We start from the raw sequence: 23,499 nt of genomic DNA on the forward strand, positions 1-23,499 counted from the left end.
CTTATGGAGATTTTTGAGGCTAAAAGTTTGACGCCATTCCACGAGCGGGCGCAATTTTGAAGCGTGACATGTTGGGTATCAATTTACTCGGCATACCATTATCTTTCACAATATAAAAAAAAATTGGGCTAATTATACTGTTGTCTTATTTTTTTATTCAAAAAAGTGAATTTTTTCCAAAAAAGTGCGCTTGTAAGACCGCTGCGCAAATACGGTGTGAAAAAAAGTATTTCAATGACCGCCATTTTATTCTCTAGGGTGTTAGAAAAAAAAACAATATAAAATTTTTGGGGGTTCTAAGTAATTTTCTAGCAAAAAAAACTGTTTTAAACATGTAAACACCAAGTCTGAAAAAGAGGCCTGGTCCTTAAGTGGTTAAAGATGCCGGTAAGTTTCCACAGCAGGAAACAAAAAGCTGCTCACCTTTCCCGTAACGAAACAAACAAGTTCTGCAGGATTTTTCGGGTATAAACATTATATTTACAGAGTGTACAAAAATAGTTTCCATTAAGGCTGGGTTCACACTGAAGCGATGCGGGAACGCTGCGAATCCGCGGCGGGTTCCCGCATCGCATGCCTCCCGCCGGCAGTTCACACTGCCCTATGCGGACTGCTGGGAGTGTCAGTGAAATGTTAATGACACCCCCAGATCAGTTCGCATATCGCAGTGCGATCTGCAAACTCGCACAGGAATCGGATCGCATGGTGTGAACACCCATGCGATCCGATTCTGCTGCGGACCAAAAAAAGGGTCCTGTGCGAGTTTGGAGCGGGTGCGATGCGAATTCAGCCATACTATCTGTATGGCTGAACTCGCATCGCACAGAGATCGGATGTGATTTGCACTGCAGTGCGGTGCGAATAACATCCGGGTCTCCTAGCCGCAGCAGTGTGAACCCAGCCTAAGAGCCGGTTCACACAGCGGGCGATGCGAGGCGACACGACTCGCCTCGCCTCGCTCTCGCAAGTCGCCCCCGTTCTGTACAATGGAACCGTTCTGAGAGGAGCGACTCGAGTCGCTCCGACTCAGAAAAAAGGTTCCTGTACTACTTTTGGGCGACCTCGGGGCGACTTGCATTGACTTCTATACAGAAGTCATCTGCAAGTTGCCGCTGAAGTCGCGGCAGGTCGCGGCGAGGCAAGTCGGAGTCGCCTCGCCTCGCCTGCAGTGTGAACCGGCCCTAAAGGTGAACTCCAGGGAGGTATAAACGGCACAAATGAATGCAGTTTTATTTATTAATGCATTATTAAACTATTATTTTTTAATTAATACATTATAAAAAAAAGAGACACTGTTAAAACCTTGTCCCAATAAAGTAGAAAACAGAATAGGCCTCAACTGGAGTATACTCCCATGGCCTATAGAAATAGGACTATAGTACAGCAAGGAGACAGCAACCAATAGAATAAAATATAGTCTTATTTATGCAATGTTAAAAAGAAGAAGATAAAACAAAAATAAACTTGTATCCCATGTATATTCATGAAGTGAAGCCCTCTCATTATTACAGCTGATAACCATATACAGACTCAGATGAAAAGCTAAGGTGGGATGGACTTATATTTATATCTGTAAGGTCAACATGTTTTTGCCAATAATTTGGCTTCTTCAGCACCCAGACATACAGAGAAGGCAAACGATCACTCAGCGTTGCAGGATGTCTGTCCATCAACGTCTAGAGTGGGCATAGGAGCACAACAGGTCAAAAAAAAAAAAAACCCTATAAGAACGACAAATGTAACCACAGGTGGCCAGGACAAAATTTGAATATAAGCAAGCAGACCAGATGTACACCATATTACCAAAAGTATTGGGACCCCTGGCTTTACAAGCACATGAACTTTAATGGCATCCCAGTCTTAGTCTGTGGAGTTCAATATTGAGTTGGCCCACCCTTTGCAGCTATAACAGCTTCAACTCTCCTGGGAAGGCTGTCCACAAGGTTTAGGAGTGTATCTATGGGAATGTTTGACCATTCTTCCAGAAGCACATTTCTGAGGTCAGGCACTGATATTGGACAAGAAGGCCTGGCTTGCAGTCTCCACGCTAATTCATCCCAAAGGTGTTCTATCAGATTGATGTCAGATTGGTGTAGGCTAGTAAAGTTTCTCCACCCCAAACTCGCTCATCCATTTCTCCATGGACCTTTCTTTGTGCATTGGTCCAAGTCATTTGGTGAAGGGGAGGATTATGGTGTGGGGTTGTTTTTCAGGGGTTGGGCTTGGCCCCTTAGTTCCAGTGAAGGGAACTCTTAAGGTGTCAGTATACCAAGACATTTTGAAAAGCTTCATGCTCCCAACTTTGTGGGAACAGTTTGGGGTAGCCCCATCCTCCAACATGACTGCGCACCAGTGAACAAAGCAAGGTCCATAGTCATGTTCTAACAGGAAGGGGCCTTCCCTAAACGGTTCCTACAAAGTTGGGAGCATGAAGTTGTCCAAAATGTCTTGGTATGCTGACGCCTTAAGAGTTCCCTTCACTGGAACTAAGGGAGCCAAGCCCAACCCCTGAAACACAACCCCCACACCATAATCCCCCCCATCACCAAATGATTTGGACCAGTGCACAAAGCAAGGTCCATAAAGACATGGATGAGCGAGTTTTGGGTGGAGGAACTTGACTGGCCTGCACAGAGTTCTGACTTCAACCCGATAGAACACCTTTGTGGAGACTGCGATCCAGGCATTCTAATCCCACATCAGTGCCTTATTTCACAAATGCGCTTCTGGAAGAATGGTCAAACATTCCCATAGATGCACTCCTAAATTGTGTAGACAGCCTTCCCAGAAGAGTTGAAGCTATTATAGTGGCAAGGGTGGGCCAACTCAATATTGAACCCTACGGACTAGGACTGGGAGGCCATTAAAGAGGAAGTAAACTCCCTCTGCTGACATTTACCTATAGGTAAGCCTATAATATCTCCTAAACATTTACAGTTGAGATATTTACATTGCATGCAGTGCATGCAACCAGTGACATCACTGGCACATGCGCTCTCAAGGAACGGCTATGGGTGCCTTCCGAGCCCCGTGCTGTGAACGTCGAGTCATCGCGGCTCTGGCCAATTACAGTGTTGGAGCCCGTGAACCCAGAAGAAACTCGGGGGAAAATGTCAGGTGTGTCAGCGGTGTGCGGGCGCCACTGCAACAGCTTCATTCTAAGGTAAGTATTTCATAATGAGCTAGTATGCGATGCATACCAACTCATTATACCTTTGTTTTTTTTGGGGGGGGGGGTTGTTTTTTTATATTTTTCTGAGGTTTACAACCTCTTTAAATTTCATGTGTGTGTATCCCTTAATCCCGTGTATCCCTGAAGATGGAATTATAACAAGCCCAGAGATGTAAACAGGGTCAGTCACAACAAGATGTTTCAAACATACCCTGGCCGCCCGTAGCCAAACACCGCTAGACACAGATGGTAGAGATGCTGGTAAGCAAGGAAACAAAAAGCTGCTCACCTTTTCCGTGACTAGACAAACAAGTCGTGCAGGTTTTTTTTTATTAATACAATATTACATTTATTAAATATTAAAAGATGTGCAAACAGTCTAAGTATTGAACTTGGTAGCAGCTTCTTGCATTTCCGACAGGGGAATTCAGTACAGCAGAACTCAGGTAAGTGAAGGGGGAAGCAGCATTAGGAGCCAATGCTGCAATGCTAGTAGAATGCGGTCAGGAGGAGAGTGCACAGTGACCAAGAGATACGCTCTTAAATGTGCTACTTCGGTTTTACAAACCCTTTCCTTTATTATAGTTTTTTGCTCTTATTGTAGGGCTGCTGTGGAAGACGACCCTTACTCTCGTATGAAGCAAGTTTTGAAGTGGTATTTGTCTGGATTTTATAAGAAGCCAAAGGTAAAATAAAGGGAACAGTTCCATCTATTCATCATTCCTAATCCTTCCTGCCACTGGCATCCTATTTCAAAAAAGAAGAAAACAAAAGTTACATTACCAGCACATAGTAGATTTATTTCCTTTGTCACTATAAGCATAGCTCCCAACTGTCCCTGATTTTAAGGGACTGTCCCTGATTTGTAGCAATGTCCCTCTGTCCCTCTTTCCTCCTCTTTTGTCCCTCATGTTGGTCTGATCTATATAGTTGTATATAAAATGCAGTATTTGTCTTTCAAAAAGTGTTTCCCAGTGCTAAACCTGTCATCCAATTTCTAAATTGCTGCATTTGTAAATTCCAAAAGTTTATATAAAAGGAATAGTAGAGGTAAAAAAAGGCACTTTTTGGCTTAACCAATTGTTTTTTTTGTACAATTCTCCTTTTAAAAAGGGGGGGGGGGCATGGCGGCATGGGGGTGTGTCCTATGTCTACATACTTTTGCTAATAGGTGTCCCTCATTCCCATCTCTGAAAGTTGGGAGGGATGCTTTAAGGAATATATGTAAATTAAGTTTTTCAGTTTTAACTGCCATTTTCACCTTCTCAAGGAAGATGACAAAGAACATAGGCAAAGTCTGAAGTCAAACCCTATAGACATAGCTATATCCACAAAGGCTAAACCACTCCACACATGGTTCTCCTGTCCCGGTGCCTCACTTTCGGCTCATTTACACATGCAGGCCCCTCTTTCCATAGACAAAATAAAAGTTAGGCATACTCCAGTTAGGCCTATTATCCGTGATTAAAATGTTTGGGTCTTCTTCATTTGGACTATTGCAAAAACCCAGGACTTTCACAGGAATAGGTTAAGTTTTTGCATGTGATTTCAACTGCCTGGATCTCTGATTCTAATGATCATTCTGCATTTTTTTTTTTAATGAAAGGTGACCTCTGCTTTGGAATATGTATGCTTTGAGGATTCTGACAGCTTGACTTGTTACATGAATAGGATAGTCATATTCCACAGACCAAATACAGGGCAAAGCAATAGGTTTGCTCTAAGGGCCGGTTCACACAGGGGGCGATGCGAGGCGACACGACTTGCCTCGCCGCGACCTGACAAGTCGCCCCCGTTCTGTACAATGGAACCGCTCTGAGAGGAGCGACTCGAGTCGCTCCGACTCAGAAAAAAGGTTCCTGTACTACTTTTGGGCGACCTCGGGGCGACTTGCATTGACTTCTATACAGAAGTCATTTGCAAGTCGCCGCTGAGGTCGCGGCGAGGCAAGTCGGTGTCGCCTCGCATCGCCCCCTGTGTGAACCGGCCCTTATGCTCCCTACCTAGCAGAACATCCCTTAAACCTCTAACCTACCCCACGGCCACTCCCTTCAGAGTCTTGAGGCAAGAAATGTAAGCGTGGTCATTCTATTCGAGGCTAATACAGGGATGTGGACTCTCTCCCTACCCCTAAGGGGCAGCACTGGACCAATAGCCAAGCACCAGTGCTGCCATATGGGAGGAAGAGGAGTCACATGCCCTCCATATTCAAAACTACCTGATATGTCGGTTTCCCCTTGAGGTTGAATGTAGTGGCAGAACAGCAAAGGTAAGTATGTGCTGCTGGGGAGGGACAAGTGCACCTGTTGCAGATTTTCTTTTAAAATATGCAAACCCAGACCTGCAGAGTTCCATGTCCCCATCTAAAGATTGTAAACCAAAACTGACCATTATGACTTCTCGTGTTTCTGTGCCACAGGGAATAAAGAAGCCGTACAACTCAATTTTGGGTGAGAAGTTTCGATGTTGCTGGTTTCACCCACAGACCAACAGTCATACTTTTTACATAGCAGAACAGGTAAATACAGCCAGTGGGGTTGATTTACTAAAACTGGAGTATGCGAAATCTGGTGCAGCTGTGCATAGAAATCAATCAGCTTCCAGGTTTTATTGTCAAAGCTTAACCTCTTGCCGACCGCCTACCGTCGTTTGACAGGGGCAGAAGGGCTCCCCTGCACGAATCGCAGTAGTTGTATGACAGATGATTTAAGGGGTATAGGGGGCCCCCTGCATCACTGAGGAGCCGATGCACGTGCCCGAAGGCTGCAATGTCCGCCAGGCACCCGCAATCGCTTCTGACAAAGCCAGAATTGTGTGTGTGTGTGTAAACACACACATCCACGTTCTGGCAGGGGAGAGGAGACAGATCGTGTATTCCTAGTATGTAGGAACAGCAATCGGTCTCCTTCCCCAGGCAGTACCATCCCCCCTATAGTTAGAACACACTGAGGGAACACATTTAACCCCTTGATAGCCCCCTAGTGTTAACCCCTTCCCTGCCAGTGACATTTATACCGTAATCAGTGGCTATTTTTAGCTCTGATCGCTCTATAGATGTCACTGGTCCCAAAAAAGTGTCAAAAATGTCCGATCTGTCCGCCGCAATGTCGCAGATCACCGCCATTACTAATAAAAAAAAAAATGCCATAAATCTATCCTCTATTTTGTAGATGCAATAACTTTTGCGCAAACCAACCAATATACGCTTATTTCAATTTTTTATGTAGAAGAATACATATCGGCCTAAATTGACGAGGATTTTTTTTTGTTGGGAAATTTATTATAGCAAAAATGTAACAATATTGTGTTTTTTTTTTCAAAATTGTTGCTCTTTTTTTGTTTATAGTGCAAAAAAATAAAAACCACGGAAGTGATCAAATACCACCAAAAGAAAGCTCTATTTGCGGGAGAAAAAGGACATACATTTTGTTTGGGCACAACGTTGCACAACCGCGCAATTGTCAGTTAGGCCCCTTTCACAGTGCAGCAGGAGCAGCGTAGGCGGTAAAACGGCGCTATTGCTGACGGTATATCCGTGCTGCCCCATTGATTTCAATGGGCAGGATCGGTGAAGGAGCAGCGTACACACCGCTCCTTCACTGCTCCAAAGATCCTGCTAGCAGGATTTTTCTTACCGTCCTGCCAGCGCACACCGCTACAGTGTGAAAGCCCTCGGGGGCTTTTACATTGGAGACACAGCAGCAGCTGTTTCAGGTCGGTTTGCAGGCGCTATTTTCAGCGCAATAGCACCTGCAAAACGACCCAGTGTGAAAGGGGTCTTAAAGCGACGCAGTGCCGTATCACAAAAAATGGCCCGGTCAGGAAGGGGGTAAATTCTTCCAGGGCTGAACTGGTTAATTTGACAAGCTGAAGTTAGAAGCTGATTGGCTGCCATGCACAGGTGTACCAGCACCAGCGTTAGTAAATCTCCCCCAATGTGTATGTTCAAGAAGAACTCAGTATAAGGAAAATAAAAGTATGTGTATTCAAAATGTACTTTTCTTGCAGGTAAGTCATCACCCTCCAGTGTCTGCCTTTCACGTCAGTAATCGGAAGGATGGCTTCTGCATCACTGGGAGTATTCTGGCCAGATCCAGATTTTACGGTACTGATCAGCATCAATCTGAATGCAACTGATAAGCTTTCCTTTTGATATTTCTGCCTAGATTTAAAGTGTTTTTGGATAGAGTGGAGAAAGATTAGAACCCCTTCTGAGTTTTACTGCTATTTAGGGCTCCGTTAAAGCCCCACCCAGGGCCAGGGCTGTCTTTAGGGCAAAAGGGAAGCTGCCCCGGGCCCAGTCATTGTTGTGGGGACCAATGTAGCTTTCCCTTGAGCCCGCAAATAGTTGATAATTGGATTCGGGAGGGCCCAACAAAATGTTTGCCCAGGATCCAGTCTAAATTAAAGAGGGCCCTGCCCAGGGCTGCTTTTAAATGTACCCACGCACTGTGGGACGAAACACCAATGCGTGGGTAAACGCTTTTTTTGGTTCAGAGGACAATTAAATACAAAGACTTGCCTTATTCAACCCTCCAACAGCCTTTCTCATTTCCCAACTCCGAAAGCTGCCCATTCTGACTGGTCACAGCTCTCTGACGTCTCCAAATACAATGCAGGACCAGCAGCCCTACATCGTATGGGAGGGCGATGAAGGCCGCCCAGATCTCAGAGTGTCAGGCAGAGGAGGAGACAGAAATACAAAACCGACAAGTCTTCCAGAAGTTCAAGTCGTCCCCTGCTATGTGTCTGTGTTGCTTTTGGAGAGTTCCCTTCGCTTCTTGCCTGGTAAAACGTAATCCGCAGGACAGGTAATGAGGGGAGCCCTGGACAGCAGCAAAAAGCTGACAGGGGTTCTAATCCTTCCTTGTTCCATCCAATCCAAAGCTGGAAAAAATGTTTTCCACTTAAATGATAAATACACGTATTGATGGATTAATAGTCTAACAATTTAGTACAGTGGAACCTAACCTAGTGGAAGTAACGGGTTTAACGAGCGTTTTGAAAGACGAGCAATTATTTATTTTTTTAATTCTGACTCGCTTTGCGAGTGTTGTCTCACAAGACAAGAATTCAAGCTAATGGGCTGTGCAAAGGTACGGGGGGCGCCGGGGACACTCGGAACGGTTCGGAGCCGTTCGGAAATACTCAGAATGACTTGGAAACACTTGGAAATACTCCGTTCCCAATTTTTTTGAGCCTTTCCGAGCTGTCCCCGAGTATTTCTGCCGCTCTCCGGTGTTACCCCCCCACCTCTGGCCTCATACGGTATTGCATGTAATATAAGTCAATGCGGAACAAATTATCTTCATTTCCATTGACTTCTATGGGCAAACTCGCTTTGATATGCGAGTGTTTTGGATTGCAAGCATTCTCCTGGAATGGATTATGCTCCTAATCCAAGGTTCCACTGTACCACGATAGAGCAGACAATAGGTCTACTTGTGTCATGTATTTATTTTATCTAATTTGTTTATATTCCTTTGCTCCTAATTTATCCAATCACAATCTCATACAAGCGGCTCTTCAGTCATTTTTTCAACTTTCCATCTATTAAATCTTCTGCCCTTGTTGTTTTAAAGCGGAGTTCCACCCACTTTTGGAAGGTGGCCTTAAACCTCGTTTTTGGATATTTAAAAAAAATGTTTCTTTAGTACCTTTTTGGGAGTACTAAGTATACTTCCGTCCTAGGTCGCCCGCGGCCCAGGACCTCATGTTCTCTTCTGCGGTGAGCTCTCCTCCTTCTCCCCCACAGTCTTCTGTGACCTGTGTGTGTCCCAGAAGACAAGCTGACCATTCACAAAGTGCCGCGCGACTCACGCATGCGCAGTAGAAAACTGGCAGTGAAGCTGCAAGGCTCCACTGCCTGTTTCCCTTAGTTACAATGGCAGCGCCTCCGATGGATGGATCGGCTTGGGGGGGCGACATTGTGTCCTTATTAAAAGTTAGCAGCTACAGTGTTTGTAGCTGCTCACTTTAAAAAAAAAAAATGTTTGTGGCTGGAACTCCGCTTTAACTTTGGATAGTAAAACATTTTTCTTTCTGCCAGTAAATCCCTTATACAGCCCACTTCCTGTTTCTTGTCTGGTCATTAGCCTAGGATTATGGCCTCATACACAGCTCTCTCTCTCACTTTCGTGAGTGCTTGCCAGGAAGGGAGAGGGGGGGATGAGTCAAAAGAGGACCAATGAGAGCTGCAGAGCTGGAGGTGTGCTTATGTGAGTCTGTGTAAATCCAGGAAGTGAACAGGCAGCAGCTTCAGCTGCCCACAGTTAAAATGGCTGCAGCCAGACTCAGCGGAGGGAGATTTCTGCAGCATATTTTTCAAGTACAGAATCGCATTATATATAGAATAATATGCAAAGTGGTTGGACTGAAGCTTCAGAATGGCAAAGATGTTTTTATTACAAATTATGTGAGCAGACTGAAGTTCCTCTTTGAGTTTGGGAAGAAACTGACCAGAATTCTTTTGAGTAGTGGGAAGAGAACATACAAACTTGATGCAGATAGTATTCCCTGAAAACCCAGTACCCCCGTGCCACCCAGCATTCCTTATGCCCAATCAGATTACTGTTTCCAGCTGGGCATTTGGGGTTGACTTCGGATCACTATCCTGTTGGTTGTTTTTTTTTTTTTCTAGGAAAACAAAGAGCATCTTCCCTGCTTCCTCCATAAAATAGCAATAGAACTGCAACTAAGGTCATGCACATTCAAACAACTAAGTAGCAAATACATAGCTTCCCACTGTCCCTGATTTGGAGCAATGTCCCTCTTCCCCCCCTCATTTGTCCCTCATTTTGGTCTGATCCATATAGTTGTATATAAAATGCACTTTTTATCTTTCAAAAAGTGTTTCCCAGCTAGGGTTGGCACCTTTTCTTCAAGTCAAATCCGAACACTTTAGCGCGCACAGCAATTTTTAATTTTTTTTTGTATAAATTATACATATATTTTGCTATTAAATAACATTTCTAATCATATGAAGTTAATAACAAGAGTCCCCCCTTACATCAGAGTCCACAGAGTTCCCCTGTTACATCTGAAATTGCAGAGTCCCCTATCACTGTAAGGGGGAATTCTGCAGATTCTGATGTAAGGGAGAACTCTGGGGCCTCTAACATAACGTTATGCTCTGGGAACGCTGATTTAAGGGAGAATACTGAGAATTCTGATGTACGGAGAAGACTCTGATGTAAGGGGAAACACTGTGGCTTCTGGTGTAAAGGGGAAATCTGATGTAAGGGGTGCTCTGAGAACCCCCCGATTTGCCTAAGCCCTTGTACACACGGTCGGAGATTCCGACAACCAAATCCGTCGGATTTTGTCCGACGGATTTTGTCCGAAACTGTTGCATACACACGGTCGGACGAAGTTGGCGGGAAATTCGATCGTGCAGAACGTGATGACGTAATTTCGTTACGATGGGACTACGTTCAGGCTAGTGGCGAATAGCTTTGGTGTAGGAATTTGATCTGAGCATGCGTGGCACTTTGGAACACTCTACACATGATCGGAGTATGTCAGATCGGAGCATTTTGTCGGAAAATTTGGTCCGTCGGATACTCTGACGGAAACAGTCCGATGGAGACCACACACAGTCGGAATATCCGACAAAACGGTCCGATCGGACACATTCCATCGGAATCTCCGACCGTGTGTACAAGGGCTTAGTGTACTTAGTCAGAGGCAGGAGAAAGAAGGGGGAGACTTCAGACAGGGATGGATGGTGAGCTCACTCACCCCTTGGCAGTCAGGTCCACTCATCCAGATGTATCTGAGGCTGCTGGACTTCAAATTTCCGGACCCCACTTTCCTTTTCTGAAGCACAGCGCTGGGGATTGGAGTGTGGACAGACACAGAGGGGTAGGGGTATTTGAGAGGGGGGGGGGTTGTTAGTGCTGGCTTTGGGCAGTGTGAAAGTGTACAGCAGACACTCTCAGCTCAGACAACTACAGCCAGCAATCCTGCTGGGAAGTCACAGTCCAGTCTAAATAATGTGTCCGGGTTTCAGGTAGTCTGAAACCCGGACGCACGTTTCCAAACCCGAACTGTCCGGGTGAATCCTGGACAGGTGGCAACCCTATTCCCAGCGCTAAACCTTTCATCCGATTTCTAAATTTTGTACATTTTAGAAGCCAATATAAAGGAATAGTAGTGGAAAAAAAAAAGTCCTTGTGAATTTAATTAACTTTTTTTTGGGGTTAATTCTCCTTTAAGGGGGCATAGGACAGGCCCCTCGCGTGTCCCATGCCTACATACATTTGTTAGTAGGTGTCCCTCATTCCCATCTCAAAATGTTTGGAGGTATGCAAATCATGTGGCTTCAATACACTGCATGAACCATTCAGACGTGGTCTAGAAGCTCAGTTGTTGTTCCGGCAAATGTTGGATAGGGGTTGCGTGATCTAAAGAAACTTTGTTTGTGAAATGTTTGTTGGTGGCAGACCTGTTGCAGCATATCAGAAGCTGCTGGCCTCCGGGTATTTTCAGACAGTAAGGTCTCTAGAATTAAAGCGGAGGTCCACCCTAAAGTGGACCTTCCGCTCATCGGAACCCTCCCCCCCTCCGGCGCCACAATTGGCACCTTTCAGGGGGGAGGGGGGTGCAGATACCTGTACAGTACAGGTATCTGCACCCACTTCCGGGATATCTCTCTGCGGAAAGGGGCGTCGATTACGCCCCTTTCCGCAAGTGCCCGCCCCTTTCCGCAAGTGCCCCGCTGCCTGCTGGGAAACACACAGATCCCAGAGGCAGCGGGGACCGTCCTTATTGCGCAGCGCGACTCGCGCATGCGCAGTAGGGAACCGGGAAATGAAGCCGAAAGGCTCCATTTCCTGATTCCCATACCCAAGATGGCGGCGGCAGCACCCGAGAGACGATCTAGAGATCGGCTTCAGGTGCCGACATCGCGGGCGCACTGGACAGGTAAGTGTCACTATTAGGGATGAGCCGAACACCCCCCGGTTCGGTTCGCACCAGAACTTGCGAACGACCCCCGCGTTCGGCACGAACGTTAGAACCCCATTGAAGTCTATGGGACTCGAACGTTCGAATTGGAAAGTGCTAATTTTAACGGCTAATATGCAAGATAGTGTGCTAAAAAGGGTTTGGCGATCTGCCTCCTGCCTCAGGGGACATGGGTCACTGCAAAAAAAAGTTTTAAAAACTACCGTTTTGGCGGGAGCACTGATTTTAATGACGATTAAAGTGAAAAAAAAAAAGTGAAATATTCCTTTAAATATGGTGCCTGGGGGGTGTCTATAGTATGCCTGTGAAGTGCCACGTGTTTCCCGTGTTTAGAACAGTCCCTGCACAAAATGACATTAAACGGAAATAACACCATTTAAAACTGCTTGCGGTTTTAATGTTATATCTGGTTCCTGTAATATGGTTGAAAATCATTGAGAAAAATGGCATGGGTAGCCCTCCCTGCCCATTACCAGCCTATTTGGGTCTTGTACGCATATTAAGGGGAACCCCGTACCCATATTAAAAATAGGAAATGCGTGTGGCCCCCAGGCCCTATATACTCAGAACAGCAGTATACAGGCGGTGCAAACAAGACAGGGACTGTGTAGGTTTGTTGTGTTAAGTTGAATCTGTTTGTCATTTTCAACTGGTACATTTTTAAAGTGTAGCTCCAGTCAAAAAAAATATCTTTAAGCTTTTTGGAAAACATAGGGAAGGGTTATCACCCCTGTATAATTTGTTTTGTCGTCCATCTTTTTTCATCTCACTTGCTGTTGTCTCCTTCCGTTTGCAAGTAGGAGATGTTTGTAAATTGGATGTTTGAAAGTAGGGGCCTGCCCTATATGCTCTGCAGAAATGGCGGAACAAGGTGTTGGTTTTGCAACAACATTGTAAGCCCTCAAAGTGACTCTGGAGCGCCCTGCTGTGAACGATTATATCAAGAATTGTAATTACATGCCATTGTTGAACAGTGGTAGAAAAATTGACCTTTGGTGGTTGTGGTGCTGGTGCTGGTGCCACAACACTATAAGTCCTCACAGTTACTCTGGGTGGGCACAGGAAGGGGCCCTCCTGTGAAATATTATATCAAGAATTGTAATTACATGTCCCTGTTAAACAGGGGCAGAAAAATTGGGCCTTAGGCACTGGTGCCATCACACTGCAACCTCTGCCATACACTCTAGTTTTATTGCAGGAATTAGCCCTGCTGCAAAGCATTGCATCAAAAATTGTACTTAAACGCCCCTGTTAAACAGGGGCAGAAAAATTGGGCCTTAGGCACTGGTGCCATCACACTGCAACCTCTGCCATACACTCTAGTTTTATTGCAGGAATTAGCCCTGCTGCAAAGCATTGCATCAAAAATTGTACTTAAACGCCCCTGTTAAACAGGGGCAGAAAAATTGGGCCTTAGGCACTGGTGCCATCACACTGCAACCTCTGCCATACACTCTAGTTTTTTTGCAGGAATTAGCCCTGCTGCAAAGCATTGCATCAAAAATTGTACTTAAACACCCCTGTTAAACAGGGGCAGAAAAATTGGGCTGCTGGCATCACCCAGAACCAAAAATGTTCTTCCAACATATCAGCGGAGGAGGAAGAGGATAGACAATCAACATAACAGGACAGTCACTCAGCATCAGCATAGGCAGTCTTGAAGGGATGTGGTATTTCAAAAAAAATTATTCGGTTACATCAGCTTCAGGTGCTTGGTAGCTGTGGGTGATCCAAGACTGATTCATCTTGATGAAGGTCAGTCGATCAACTGATTCGATGGACAGGCGCACCCTGTGATCGGTAACGAAGCCACCAGCAGCACTGAAGGTGCGTTCCGAAAGAACGCTGGATGCAGGACAGGCCAGGAGCTCAATTGCATACTGTGCAAGCTCTGGCCAGTGATCCATCCTCAAGACCCAGTAAGCCAGAGGATTTTCAGTGGGAAAGGTGTCCAAGTCTGACCTTGCCCCTAGGTATTCCTGCACCATGTAAATTAGACGCTGGCGATGGGTGCTGGAACCAATCATACCTTGGGGCTGCGGACTAAAAAATTGTCTGAACGCATCAGTCAGACGGCCACCTTCTCCACCGCTCCTTCTGACTGATGCCTCAGCATCACGTTGTCCAGGACCAGGAGTTTGTGACCTCCCAGTCTCTGGGAACGCGTTGCACAGAGCTTTCTGCAAGGCCTCCCGGAGATGTCTCATCCTCTGCTCCCTCTGCGATGGCAAGATAAGGTCGGCAACCTTACCCTTGTACTGTGGATCAAGGAGAGTGGCCAGCCAGTAATGGTCCCTCTCCTTGATCCGAAGAATACGAGGATCCTTCCGCAGGCTTTGCAGGATCAGGGAGGCCATGCAGCGTAGGTTAGCTGAGGCATTCGGTCCGGAGTCCTCTGGGTCACTAAGGACAACATGATCCGCAGCTACCTCCTCCCAGCCACGTACAAGTCCATGTGTTTCTTGGGACTGTAAATCATCCCTATAAGACTGCTGCTGCTGATGCTGAGTGCCAGCCTCCACCTCCATGCTGACACAATCATCCTCCTCCTCCTCTTCCTCCTCCTCACCCTCTTCCTGTGTGATGGGTGGCACAGCAGGAACACTGTCTGGATAAAGGGGGCCTTGAGAGGCAAGGAAGTCCTCCTCTTCCTGCCTCTGTTCTGCCTCAAGTGCCCTGTCCATTATTCCACGCAGCGTATGCTCCAAGAGGTGGACAAGAGGTATAGTGTCACTGATGCATGCACTGTCACTGCTCACCATCCTTGTGGCCTCCTCAAACGGTGACAGGACAGTGCATGCATCCCTGATCATGCCCCACTGGCGTGGTGAGAAAAAACCAAGCTCTCCTGACCCTGTCCTGGTGCCGTAGTCGCACAGGTACTCATTGATGGCCCTCTGCTGCGTGTGCAGCCGCTGCAGCATGGCCAATGTTGAGTTCCATCTGGTGGGCATGTCACATATAAGGCGGTTCTTGGGCAGGTTCAACTCCTTTTGGAGCTCAGCCAGCCGAGCACAGGCATTAAATGATCGGCGGAAATGCACACAGACTCTCCTGGCCTGTTTCAGGACATCCTGTAAGCCGGGGTACCTGCCCAAGAACCGCTGCACCACCAGGTTAAGGACGTGAGCTACACAGGGCACATGGGTCAGTTGTCCCTGTCGGAGGGCGGAGAGGAGGTTGGTGCCATTGTCGCAAACCACCATTCCTGGCTTAAGCTGGCGTGGCGTCAACCACCTCTCGGCCTGCCCCTGCAGAGCTGACAAAACATCCGCCCCAGTGTGGCTCCTGTCCCCCAAACAAACCAGCGCAAGCACGGCATGGCATCGTTTTGCCTGCGTACTTGCGTAGCCCCTGCAACGCCTACGGAGCACCGCTGGTTCTGAGGACAGAGCACTGGAAGAGGCCGTGCAGGAAGAAGAAGAGGAGGGGGTGGAGGAGAGAGGTGTGTCACAACCAATAGTAGCATTTTGGAGGCGTGGTGGCGGAACAACCTCCAATACTACTGCACCTTGTCCTGCATCCTTCCCAGCAGCCAGAAGAGTGACCCAATGGGCCGTGAAAGACAGGTAACGTCCCTGTCCATGCCTGCTGGACCATGAGTCAGCGGTAATATGCACCTTACCGCTGACCGCCCTGTCCAGCGAGGCAAGGACATTGCCTTCCACATGCCGGTAGAGAGCCGGAATTGCCTTCCGTGAGAAAAAGTGGCGTTTGGGGACCTGCCACTGAGGAACCGCACATTGTACAAACTCACGGAAGGGGGCCGAATCTACCAACTGAAAAGGCAGCAGTTGAAGTGCTAGCAATTTAGCCAAGCTAGCATTCAACCGCTGGGCATGTGGATGGCTGGGAGTAAATTTCTTCCGCCGGTCCAGCAGCTGGGGCAGGGACATTTGTCTGCTATAATCGGACGTGGATGTACCACTAGCAGAGTTCCCGGAAGCACTTGGCTGTGACACACCTAATTCTACACCTTCATTCCTCTCAGAGCAGGTTTCAGAGAGGACTGAAGGTCTAGTGGGGTTGGAGATGCCAGCTGATGAGGAGCAAGGAGAGGTCCGCTTTGTTCTTTGGTGTGGGTCTTTGAGGTATGCTTGCCAACGAGCTGCATGGCAGGTCAACATATGTCTGGTCAAGCATGTGGTGCCCAAGCGGCTGATGTTTTGGCCACGTGAGATACGCTTGAGACATATGTTGCAAATAGCAGCGGTGCGATCTGATGCACTCGTCTCAAAAAAGGCCCACACCAAAGAACTTTTAGAATAACGCGCAGAGGAAGCGCTCTGCGCAGGCGGAGCTCTGCGGTGTGATTCAGTCGGTGTGCTGCCCCTAAGCTGGCCCCCGGAGGGCATCCTGCCTCGTTGGACATGTGCCTCCTCCTCCTCCTCCTCCTCCTCCTCCTCCCTCCTTCCAGGCACCCACGTGGAGTCAGTGCCCTCATCATCCCCTCCCTCTTCATCGCTGTAGCAAACCTGGCAGTATGCTGCAGCTTGTGGAACATTACTGCCAGATTGCTGTCCTTCTTGAGCATCCCCTCTCTCTGTGCTCACGCTACTGCCTTCCTCTAGCTGAGTGTCATCATCAGAGCCCACCAAACACTGGGCATCCTCCTGGAGCATGTACCCAACACTGTGCTCAAAGAGTTCAGGAGACTCCTCAGGAGGACGTGGTGGGTCTAGGGAAGGAGTCACTGATGATGACATTGAGAGGAGGGACGACGATGTGTTGGCAGCTGCTTTTCTACTACCCTGAGACTGGGTGAGAGAGGATGAGGAGGATGAAGAGGGCTTGGTCATCCACTCTACCAAGTCGTTGGCATGTTGCGGTTCAACATGTCCAGCTGCAGAAAAGAAGGACAAGCATGTCCCATGGCCACGTGCTGATGACAATGCACCGCGTCCCCGACCAGCACTGTTGTCTCTAGACACAGAGCCTGCTTGCCCTCTTTTATCGGCTCGCGCCTGTCTGCCTCTCCTTGCTGGCCTTCCAGACATGGTAATGGCCTGAAGGGAGTTGGGTAAAACAGTAGTTGGGTAGTTTATATTGTGCTGGAGGCACACAACACCCACTAACTCCTGCAGATGCCTTTTTTTATAGAACAGCAGAGTTAAAGGGGTATATACAGATGTATACTGTGCTGTGCTGGAAGCACACACAACTTCCAATAACTCCAGCAGATGCCAATCGGGCCCAAATACAGAACAGCTATGTAGGTGGATAATAGCGGTATGTACTGGGTACAGAGCAGGCACACAGCACGCACTATCTCCTGAGTGACACTGCTGACTGCAAGCTCTATTGTTAAAGATGGACCACTAGCTATATAGGTGAGGTGAATATCACGGTGTATACTGCGGTCAGGGCACGCAGACAATAACAAGAAAACAGCAGAGTTAAAGGGGTATATACAGCTGTATACTGTGCTGTGCTGGAGGCACACACAACTTCCAATAACTCCAGCAGATGTCAATCGGGCCCAAATAGAGAACAGCTATGTAGGTGGATAATAGCGGTATGTACTGGGTACAGAGCAGGCACACAGCACGCACTATCTCCTGAGTGACACTGCTGACTGCAAGCTCTATTGTTAAAGATGGACCACTAGCTATATAGGTGAGGTGAATATCACGGTGTATACTGCGGTCAGGGCACGCAGACAATAACAAGAAAACAGCAGAGTTAAAGGGGCATATACAGCTGTATACTGTGCTGTGCTGGAGGCACACACAACTTCCAATAACTCCAGCAAATGACAATCGGGCTCAAATAGAGAACAGCTATGTAGGTGTATATAGTGGTATGTACTGGGTACAGAGCACGCAGACAGCACGCACTAACACTACTGACTGCAAGCTCTATTATTAAAGCTAGATCACTAGCTATATAGGTGAGGTGAATATAGTGGTGTATACTGCGGTCAGGGCACAGACAGTAACCACTACACAAGAGCAAAATAGTAAATCAGCCAAAAACGATTGGTGTGTAACTGTGTTGAAGGTACACAGAACACCCACTGCTTCAGATGCTAACAAACACTACACGAGGCCGCCTGAAAGGCAGCTTTATATAGTGTGGGGCGTGCACTACACAGTCTGAGCTATGATTGGCCACAGGCAGGATGCCTGTGGCCAACCATTGCTCTTCCCGCCACTGGCGCTGCGATTGGCCAAGCATGCGGGGTCACAGTGCATGCTTGGCCAATCGTGAGACAGCAATGCATTGCGCCATCGCAGTGCATTGTGGGCCACACGAATTTTGCTGCGAACGGCCCAAACGTTCGGAATTCGGCGAACGCACGAACGACCGATGTTCGAGTCGAACATGCGTTCGACTCGAACACGAAGCTCATCCCTAGTCACTATTATAAAAGTCAGCAGCTGCAGTATTTGTAGCTGCTGGCTTTTAAAAAAAAAAAAAAAAAAACGCGGAGTCCCGGCGGACTCCCGCTTTAACATTGATTAGCCCTAAAAACAAAAACCATCCAGTGCACTAAATGCATCTAGTTCTTGAAAAAAAGGTCAGGGAAATGGCCAGACTTGTTTAAGCTGATAGGAAGTCCACGGCTGCCCAAATAGCCACTATATACAAACACAGCGAAGAAGGACCTTTCTGAATATAGACAAAGCATTGAACCTTGAAGAGGACAGGCTACCACAGAAGAGCATGCTGGGTTCCACTATTGTCAACTAAGAACAGGAAAATGAGGCTACAGTGGGGATGGAATTGCCAAAAGTGGACAACTGAAAACAAAAATACTTTGCATGGTTTGACAAATCTAATTTTCTGAAGATGCATGTAAGGTCAAGGTTTTAGGTACCCAGCATGAATGCTTTGCTATGAGATGAAACGGGAAATTGGCAACTTGATAATTACATCGTCCCCTCCGTTCTTCTCAAGACCTCCTACTCTCAAGCTCTCTCACTCGTCTCCTCCTCCCATACTCGTCTCCAGAATTTCTCCAGAGCCTCTCCAATCCTCTGGAACTCGCTACCTCCACTGGTCCGGCTATCCCCTACTCTCGCTACCTTCAGGCGATCCCTGAAAACTCATCTATTCAGGGAATCCTATCACGTCTCAAACTAATCTCCTACCACTTCCATCATCTCATTCCCGACAGTTATAACCTTTTGTACCACCTGCCCCTCACCCTATTAGATTGTAAGCTCTTCTGAGCAGGGCCCTCTTAATCCTCTTGTATTTTATTGTATTGTAACTGTATTGTCTCCTTTTTATATTGTAAAGCGCTGCGTAAATTGCTGGCACTATATAAATCCTGAATAATAATAATAATAACATAGCAGGTGAGGTCAAAAAAAGACACAAGTCCTTCAAGTCCAACCTATGTTGGACACATAGTTACATATTTAAACCAAAAGAACAATCAGCGCTCACATGTATTAAAAGAAAAAATTATTGCAAGCTGAACACCTCAAGGAGCAATACACAAAACACCTTACTAGCACGTTAAGTTATACAAATGGTGCAGCGCAAAATACAAGTCCACAAATATTGGTCATATATGACAGCAGAAGAACGTGTAGAAAGAAGACTCCATGTGGGGAGACAGCTTTTCGCTTGTATGTGACCACTCCTTCCACCAGTAGGAATAAACTCTTACCAGAAGGGATGGACCTCTTTTAAAGTGAAGTTTTTCGGTGAATAATTTTTTATTCATTTTTTAAAATGTGCATTTTAATAAAACGATCTTTTTTAAGCTACACTTAGATCGTTTTTTATTTTATTTTTTCTTTATTTATTTATTTATTTTTTGGTTGGAGTTTCTTCTTGGATTTTCTCCTGCTTATACATACCTGCTCATATATACCTGGAGTGAAACTGTTGGGCATTTATCTGGAGTCGGCCGCATCTGATTAATCGGATCTGAAAACCTCCTCATCCGTACGTGGGAAGTCAAGCAATAAGGCTCCTGCACACCTCGAGTGTGAATCTGCGCTTTTGACCATCTGAGATTTCAGAGGTCCATCCCAGCCAGGGCCGTTTTTAAGGCAGGGAAAAAGGGGCAGCTGCCCTGGGCCCTGTCATTGTTGTGGGGCCCAAAGCAGCTGCCTCATACTTGCCAACTATCCTGGTTTAAATTCCCTCGTCCCTTGAGGTTTTGGTCCTGTGCTGTGTCCCAATATCTGAGTGTGAAGTGCTGCTACGAATGCTCTGCCCTATTGTTGTGTACAGATGACTCACCTGCAGACTCTGTGTTTACATGTAAATTACCGGCATTCATATGTACATAGCGGTGGCTATATATATATGTATATCATGCCCCCTGAGGTCATATCCACAGTAATCTCTAGCAACCAATCAACAAGCAGAAATCATGTGCTGTAACCTCTAGTAACTAATTAGTGAGCCGTAATGTGTGCTGTAACCTCTAGCAACCAGTCAGTGAGCAGTAATGATACACTGTAACCTAAGCAAACAATCGCAATAGCTCCCTGATTGGATTCAGAAAACTGATTTTGAGTTTAGCTGCTATTTATTGTATGTCTCAGATCAGGTAGAGAGCAAAACTGCATGGGGGGGGGGGGGGGGGCCCAAGAAAAGTTTTGCCCAGGGTCCAATCAGTATTAAAGACTGCCCTGATCCCAGCTGGTAAGAGTTTATTCCTACTGGTGGAAGGAGTGGTCACATACAAGTGAAAAGCTGTCTCCCCCAGCTGTCTTCTTTCTACACATTCTTCTGCTGTCATATATGACCAATATTTGTGGACATAGTTACATAGTAGTGAGGTAAAAAAAAAGACACAAATCCTTCAAGTCCAACCTATGTGTGTGATTATATGTCAGTATTACATTGTATATCCCTGTACGTTGCGGTCGTTCAGGTGCTTATCTAACAGTTTCTTGAAACTATTGATGCTCCCCGCTGAGACCACCGCCTGTGGAAGGGAATTCCACATCCTTGCCGTTCTTACAGTAAACAACCCTCAAGTCCTCCTAGCCATTGTAGCCAAGCAAAATTTCTTGTAATCCAAGAACTGCCACGGGCTGATTATTACTATAGATGTACAAAGTAACCCTAAGCCCTTGTACACACGATCGGAGATTCCGACGACCAAATCCGTCTGAGTTATTCCGGACGAGGTCCGGAAGTGATGTTGCATAAACACGGTCGGACTAAGTTGTCGGAAAATCCGATTGTACATAACGTGATGACGTTATTTCGTTACAACGGGACTACGTTCAGGCTAGAAGCCAATAGCTTTGGTCTAGGAATTTGATCTGAGCATGCGTGGCACTTAGTCCGTCGGAGTAGGCTACACATGATCGGAGTATGTCCGATCGGAGCATTTTGACGGAAAATATTTCCGGCAAGTTGAAAAAGTTGGTCTGACGGATATTCCGACGGAAACAGTCCGATGCAGACCACACACATTCGGAATATCCGACAAAACGCTCCGATAGGAAACATTCCGACGGAATCTCCAACCGTGTGTACAAGGGCTTAGTGGGAATTCCAGATGCTCAGTGGGAATAGTGCTGCTAGGGTGTTTTTGATGGACAACACAGGTTAATTTCATCAGTTCTTGGGTTTCAAACTAGACCTTGGATCAAATACTGGAACATTGCTGGGTAAAAGAGCTTTCTTAACAAAGATACAGTACAGTCTGGAAATTTCCAACAATTGTCTTAAAAAAACTGTACAACGTGCTTGTCAGCATTACGGGGAAGCCTCAGGGCCATTGTTATTTTAGAGAATATGCTAATTGTGCATTATACTTTACCGGATCTTTTACTGTGCTATAAATACAGTGGAAAATTCACATAACACAAGCCATTTCGTTTTTATGATTAACTTGTAATAATATCAGCCTAGAAAGTAGGTTATGGAGGTGTGAAGAATATTATTATTATTATTATTATTATTATTATTATTATTATTATACAGTATTTATATAGCGCCAACAGTTTATGGAAACTTGTAAGGCCCCTACCATGTGTTACAAAAGTTGCTTTGGAGGCTCAAAGCACCAAAAACGAATATTGCTGGGAAATGTACTTTATGGTTTCCTGTAGCTCTCAGGGCCAATCATCTACAGCTATTAAGGGGGCACCCCACTCTCCTTGTTTTATTTTCTATATTTTTTTCTTCATTGGAGTTGGAATGATATCAGAAATCATGATGGGGATGCTTCACAACAGGGTCCCTTAGTAGTAGGGAAGAGCAGAATGGTTTAGGCATATTTGAACAGGCCATGATTTACTAAAATCCTAAGCAGTGTAGCTAGCCCTACCTTAGTTTTCTTCTGCTGGATCACAGAACACCTTATCTTCTCATCTCCATAACATAAGGGGTAGGTGTCCTGTAGTCCATAAAGGAAGAACCCAGGCAGGACTATAATCAACACTTCCCACTCGCAAATGTGATCATTCATACAACCAGGACATCTCTCATGTTGTCCTCCGGAACTTCCCTCCATATGCCATTGGGTTTTCACCAACATTCTAAGTATCTAATCCTTGATTCACAAGATCAGCGCTCTAACATGTCCGATTCTCTACTTACATTCAATCAAACTACAGCTGCCTCACTTCGGCCGCGTACACACGGGCGGACTGTCTGACGAACTTGGTCCGCTGTTTCAGCGGACAATCCGCTCGTGTGTGGGCTTCAGCGGACTTTTTCAGCGGACAGTCTGGCGGACTAAGTGTTTCGGAATTTCCGTAATATTGTCCGTCCAACTTTGGTTTCAGCGGACAGTCCGCTCGTGAGTAGGCAAGTTGGACGGACTAAGTATGGCGCATGCTCAGAAAGGATTTACACGGCCGAAGGTTGCATTGCAGTGTATTGGACGTCGTATTTCTAGTCCCGTCGTACGTGCTGTACACGTCATCGCGCAAGCTTTCAGCGGACTGTCTGTTCATCGTGTGTGGTCAAGTCCGTTCATTCAAAAGTAGGACGGACTGTCTGTCGGATTGTCTGACGGACTTAGTTGGCCAGACAGTCCGCCCGTGTGTACGCGGCCTTCTAGTGCCTATGATGTTCCCTTTTGCGATCTTATTTTGACATGGTCCTCATTCCTGGTCATTCTTGTGTCTTCACACGTTCTAATATCATTGTATATATATATTTATTCTCAGTTTGTATGGTACTCTGCAAAATTGCGCTGCTATATAAATAATAACTGCTGAATGTGAAAGTGTGTCTTTGGGTCATACATGACATATTCATTGCGACTTGAGGTGCCTCTAGAGTTGCGTTCTTTTGAATTATACTCACATTATGACAGAACTGGTCCAGGATTTTGATATTTGAAGAGTTGTACACTTTGGCTGACCTCTGAGTTAGGCTGTACATTCAGCCAATCAGGATGGGAGCTGTCATTTTGTGTAGCTGGAGTT

General features: G+C 46.3%; 1 protein-coding gene across 4 annotated transcripts in view; it reads left to right on the forward strand.

The window, feature by feature from the left end:
• The window catches only part of OSBPL5 (oxysterol binding protein like 5), a 217,283-nt gene that overhangs the window by 159,245 nt on the left and 34,539 nt on the right, over positions 1-23,499 (forward strand). For all 4 annotated transcript variants that reach the window (XM_077453489.1, XM_077453487.1, XM_077453488.1 and 1 more), the window contains 3 exons: positions 3,777-3,858; positions 5,592-5,690; positions 7,181-7,277. In XM_077453489.1, coding sequence (XP_077309615.1) covers positions 3,777-3,858; positions 5,592-5,690; positions 7,181-7,277 — 278 coding nt within the window. The remainder of the gene's footprint in view (positions 1-3,776; positions 3,859-5,591; positions 5,691-7,180; positions 7,278-23,499) is intronic.

Source organism: Lithobates pipiens, unplaced genomic scaffold (genome assembly GCF_037356315.1).
Source record: "Lithobates pipiens isolate NorthernLeopardFrog02 unplaced genomic scaffold, aLitPip1_a1.2 Scaffold_24, whole genome shotgun sequence".
NCBI classification, from domain to species: Eukaryota; Metazoa; Chordata; class Amphibia; order Anura; family Ranidae; genus Lithobates; species Lithobates pipiens.